The sequence below is a fragment of the Lotus japonicus genome, chromosome 3, assembly GCF_012489685.1.
Source record: "Lotus japonicus ecotype B-129 chromosome 3, LjGifu_v1.2".
NCBI lineage: Eukaryota > Viridiplantae > Streptophyta > Magnoliopsida > Fabales > Fabaceae > Lotus > Lotus japonicus.
In genome coordinates, this window is record NC_080043.1 from 22606003 (window position 1) to 22611727 (window position 5725).

The window sequence follows — 5725 nt, forward strand, 5'->3', positions numbered from 1 at the left end:
ATTATGCAGTTATTTTCTAGTTCATTTGTAACCGTAGGATTAAAATGGCAGTTCCATTTTAAGCCCTATAAATACTAGTTTGTAACTAGGATAAGGGGTTGGATTCCTAAATGACTGCAAAGCTCTAAAAAAGCCTCAAGCCCACGGTTATGGCAAACGGCTTCAACGAGTGTCCAGTAGACGGATTTCTTCCACCATTTACCATTCTAGTAATGAATTTGCTTTGTTCTTATTTGTTTTCTCTTTGATTACCTTTTGATTCCTTACAATCTTCTTTATCTTCTTTTAAATTTCTTGTTTCTACATCTATTGCAATACTCATCGGAGTGTTGTTTCTTTCAAGTTGTCACCGGACAATTTCTTCACTTTTTCACTCTTGAAAACGCACATAAATGGCCTTTAAGCCGTCGGACTTGAAGAGCCCATAAAAAGGATTTGATCCTTGAATTTACATGTGATTTTACCAAAAATCGATGTAAACACCAACCAATCAATCATATGTTGTTCTTGCTTTTCTTTTGTTTAAGCAACCATTGCTCTTGTAAATCGATTATTCCCCAATCTCTGTGGTTCGACAATCTTTTATACTACTTCAGGCATTCTGTACACTTGCAGAACGTTGTGATTGGATTGAATAGGTGGTTTTGACTGTGTGTTCTTGTATGCGAGGTACTATTAATCCTGAATCATTGCTTTTTGATCCAGAGATTGACAGGACGTACATGCGAAGATTAGCACAGCAGAGAAGGATCATGGCTGAAGAAACCCGAGCACAACTCGAAGCAAGACTTCGTGCTGATTTTGATGCTCATCAGCTCGAACAAGAAGTCACCACCCGGTTCCTGAGACAACAGCAACAAAGGGAGGATGAGAATGCTCAAAGGTCACTCCGAGACCTCACATCGTGACATGTTGACTACAACTTTGAAGGAAACATCGTGTTTCCCTACACTAAGCTCAACCTTTAAACCCAGCCTGAAACCAAATCTGCACCACCCTTCAGAAACCTCCATAGCCATCAAGCACTCTGATGATATGAATTTATATAGTATTTTTACCTTTATTTTCTTATCTTTTTCTTCAACCCTGCTTTTTTCTTATGTTTATTTATTTATTTTGATATGTTTCTAAATTTAAAAAGGGTGACATGAAATAAAACTTGTGAGACAACAAGTCAATCCAGATTTGTGTAACCTTGAACAAGGATTTTTTTTGTGCATAGTAGGTTCGGAACTACTATAAAATTAAGTGATCATGAAAAAAATTATTAAAGATTGATGTAGTTAACCTAAAATCCTTCACTTAAACAACATTATTTAGTCCTTATGACTTGTCACTTTAAGGGTTTTACACAAATATTATAGGAAAGAGTATTAATAAATATTTTCCATTTTTATTAAAATTATTATTTTACTTCATAATACTCATTCTATTTAATATTATATTTCACTTTTAGACATGAGAACGTTATAAATTGAGAGATCTAACACAACTCAAAATAAGTTAAAGGTTTTTTTTTAAGCAAAATTGAATTAATTAAATAAATAGTAAGAGTATTTCAATCCATATATACAAGGTGACAATAATATATAGGCTTAATTGCACTTTTGGTCCCCCAACTATTGCCTTCTTGCAAAAATCGTCCCCAAACTTCAAAATTAGCAAAAAATGACCTCCAACTATACATGTCGTTGCACTTTTGGTCTGTCGTTTGCCTTCCGTGAGAAAACTAACGTGAGAAGCTGATGTGGCTCCCTCACACGTGTCTCACGTGACTTTCTTCAGAGAGCTTGATGACTGGACAAGTCACATGCTTCTCACGTGACTCTGAAAGGCTCCAACGGTCATCTCCTTCCTCCATCGTCTTCTTCACCATGGAACCCTTTTAGAGTCACGTGAGAAGCATGTGACTTGTCCAGTCATCAAGCTCTCTGAAGAAAGTCATGTGAGACACGTGTGAGGAAGCCACATCAACTTCTCACGTTAGTTTTTTCACGGAAGGCAAACGGCAGACCAAAAGTGCAACGACATGTATAGTTGGAGGACGTTTTTTGCTAATTTTAAAGTTTGGGTACGATTTTCACAGGAAGACAATAGTTGGGGGACCAAAAGTGCAATTAAGCCTAATATATAGGACCCTCTACAAGAAAAAGGGTGACAGAGAAAAACAGAACACCTTCCACTCTAGTTCACTTTCTGCCATCTCCAAAGTAAGTTAAAGGTTGTTATACATTTTATAAAGGTTAGTTATATCATATCTCTAGCAAAAATGTGGGACTTGAAACATCCTTAAAAATGATGCCTAGGAATATGGGATAGCTCATGGCCATGAAAGAATTGAAAACCAATCTTCATGCATGGAAACTCCTATTTGGACATTGGTAGAAAAAGTGGTCCTGGTTCGTGAACCTGAAATTGGGAGTCATTATAGTTCTTTGTCCCTTGACAATGATAGTGGTTATATTTAATTTGCCTTAGAAATCTAGTACTACTTCTTTGGATCCAGTTTGTGTTCTTAAATATGCAGTTGTAGGCGGCTTTTAGTATGGGCAAGTTTTAAATTGTTCCAACCCGCTAGTTGTAGGTGGTTTCAGACTTACAGATCTTACATACATATTTTAACCGAATTCAATCTAGTGAGCCATTCAATTCTCGTACTGAAGTTTGTTTTCTTATGCATTCTCACGCAATTAGTTGGTTGATTGCTCGTGCTAGCTGATGTTTTAATCCATAGTTGCAGTGCCCCATTATATTTGACATTGTTTCCCTGCTAAAAGCCGCCGTATAATACACGTCCACTAGTTAAGACCGCAAGAGTATGGTGTATGGACATGATGGAGAGTATCAAGAGGCAATGCAATATGATGACTTCATTTATATTACATACACCCTTCTCCGGTGACATAAATAAGCAAAAATAACTTTTTAGGTTCATTCATTTAATGAATGTATCTACTCATCAATAATGACTAGATACATTTATTAAATAAATAAACCTAAAAAAATATTTTTACTTATATATGTGATCGGAGGGTGTATTTATTATTATACCACTTGGTGATGGGAGTATTATAGAAAGAAAAGATCAGAGAGCCATATTTATGAGTCTAGATAAGATCGGGAATGCTGAATGCATGGCAGGAAAAACTGGATCTCCACGAAACACTTGTATTTGTTCTAATAAGAACCATTTTTTTATTATAAGTCAAACCATTATATTCAAAGGGCATAAGGGTGTCCTCAACCCTTAATACAAGGTGCAAGATAAGAGAACATGCATGAGAGAAAAAAAAACAAAAAAAAAAACAGGGAGGGCAGTAGAGGGATGACTATACAGCCTTACCACTCCTCTCAAAGAAAGCCTTATTTAACTATCATTTGAGAATAACGAGAATAACTTTAAAAGGAAAATGTTAGATGTACTTACGGATTTTAGGGGATATTTGTATTTGCAGTGGTTTTAACCGCAACTAAAAATCACCAACAACTTATACTCCTTCCGTTTTTTATTATAAGATCATTTTTTAATGTTTTTCTTGTTCCTAAATATAAGTTCATTTACAATATCAACGAAACATTAATTATTTTTTTCCAAAACTATCCTCATATTTAATATGAAAGAGATAATGAGATTTTGAAATAATAACTTGGTGAGAGAAATTTATAAAAAATTAAATAAGGGTAATCTAGGAAACTAAATAAATTCTTTTACAAATTTATTGCTTGTAACTACTTTTCTTAATCTAAGATAATTGGGTAAAATAGACTTAAATATAGGAACAGAGGGAGTATGTATTTTGGATGTTATAATTTTTTTTTATGTGGCTTTAACTTTATCGCTTAAGTTATTGAAATAATTGGTTCGTATATATATTAAAGCTAATGTGACTAAATGATCGATGATCTAAAGTTCTATTGTTGTCATTCCCAATTTTTTTTTAGTAAAAAATTAAATTTCACTGCATGATAGTTTGATATATGACCTGAATCCAACAAATAAAGGTTTTGAAATAATTTATTTTTAATAATTGATATATCCACTATCTAAAAACAGTATCATCACCCTAAATCAAAACCCCTTGAAACTCTATATAAGTTCATGCTTTGCCCTCTCCCATAATCACACTCCAAACACACATAACTAACTAGCTACTCACTCTCTCTAATCTCAATGGCTCACATGGCAAGTGTTGTGCCGTTTCTACTTCTAACCACCATTTGCCTTTGCAACCTCCTAAACTGTCCTCTCCCAGCAAGTGCAATCTCCAACTGTAACGGCCCGTGCACAACCCTTGATGACTGCAGCGGCCAACTCATTTGCATCAACGGCAAGTGCAATGACGACCCCGACGTCGGAACCCACACCTGCGGCGGCAGTGGCCCTCCACCACCACCACCACCATCACCAAGCGGCGACACGTGCAAGTCCTCCGGCAACCTGAACTGCAAGGGGAAATCATACCCTCAATTCAGGTGCTCTCCGCCAGTCTTGTCATCCACGCAAGCCTTACTCACGTTGAACGATTTCAGCGAAGGCGGCGACGGAGGAGCAGCGTCCGAGTGCGACGAGAAGTTCCACGACAGCTCGGAGCGAGTGGTGGCGTTGTCCACAGGGTGGTACAACAGAGGGTCGAGGTGCGGAAAGAAGATTAGGATCACCGCCAGGAACGGGAGGAGCACGACGGCGAAAGTGGTGGACGAGTGTGACTCCGTGAATGGGTGTGATGAGGAGCACGCCGGTCAACCACCTTGCCGCAAGAACATCGTGGATGGATCCCAAGCGGTGTGGGATGCACTGGGGTTAGATGGAGACGTGGGAGAAGAGCAAGTTACTTGGTCCATGTCGTCTGGACTATCGGGTACACAAGAAGGAGAAGCTTTCATTGCATAAGTAAAAGCTAGTTAAAGCTTGATGGGCGTTGTAATTTGTTTGCTTTCTTCAATAATTTCCCTTTTTAATTTGTTTGTCTAGTCTAGTAGTAGTACTTAACACATACATAGAGGTTAATTCATCCCTCTATGTAAGGGATAAATTTGTATCAACTGAATCCAGACAGCAGTTTTGCGCTCAATTCGGTTCAGCCACACTTTTACTAGTTTATTGCTTTTTATGTAACCACGAGTTTGTAATTGGTTAACTTATTTAATGGGAATGGTGCAAATTATTTAAGGAATTATGTATCTCTGTATCGCTACATGTACAACAAGGGGAAAAAAAGCATTTGGTTGGTCCAAGTGAGCTTCTGGCTTTGATTAAAGAAGCCCTCCTTCAATTGTGCTAACAGCTCAAATAGCAACGTGACAGAACATCGAAAAAACAACAAATCTTTTTTAGGAGACCTTCGAGCATGAGAAAGAAACCATAGCAAATGCGTGCATGCGATAAATATGTTTTTCTGAAACTAGACATGTCTGATCTTGTTTTAGTTGCAAACCCACCAATGGGCTTTGGCCTGAAACAATTAATTAAGATGCTTTGAACTTTAGACGAAACGCGATATATTTGTGATCTAGGGTGAACGTGATAGTTCCAGAGCCTAAAATAGACTACCCAAAGAAGCAGCACAAAACCAGCTCAGAACAACCAAAAGAACCCCAGAAGAAAAGAAAACAAGAAAAAAAACCAAGAAAAAAACCATAAAAGACCAACACACGAAAGCTCCGCTAAGGATCACCATAAAGTCTTGAATGATTAGCAACGAGATGGCCGGCTAAGCTTCGGATG

The 5725-nt window shown here is 37.4% G+C and overlaps 1 protein-coding gene across 1 annotated transcript; it reads left to right on the plus strand.

The window, feature by feature from the left end:
* Window positions 1-4104: 4104 nt before the first annotated feature.
* On the plus strand, window positions 4105-5174 carry LOC130709484 (kiwellin-like). Its single transcript, XM_057558855.1, has one exon. It carries the CDS (start codon window positions 4172-4174, stop codon window positions 4889-4891), a length of 720 nt encoding a protein of 239 aa, XP_057414838.1. The 5' UTR covers window positions 4105-4171; the 3' UTR covers window positions 4892-5174.
* The last annotated feature ends 551 nt before the right edge of the window (window positions 5175-5725 follow it).

Excerpts from the sequence above, each read along its gene's own strand:
- LOC130709484 (XM_057558855.1), top strand. The coding sequence starts at position 4,172 with ATGGCTCACATGGCAAGTGTTGTGCCGTTTCTACTTCTAACCACCATT.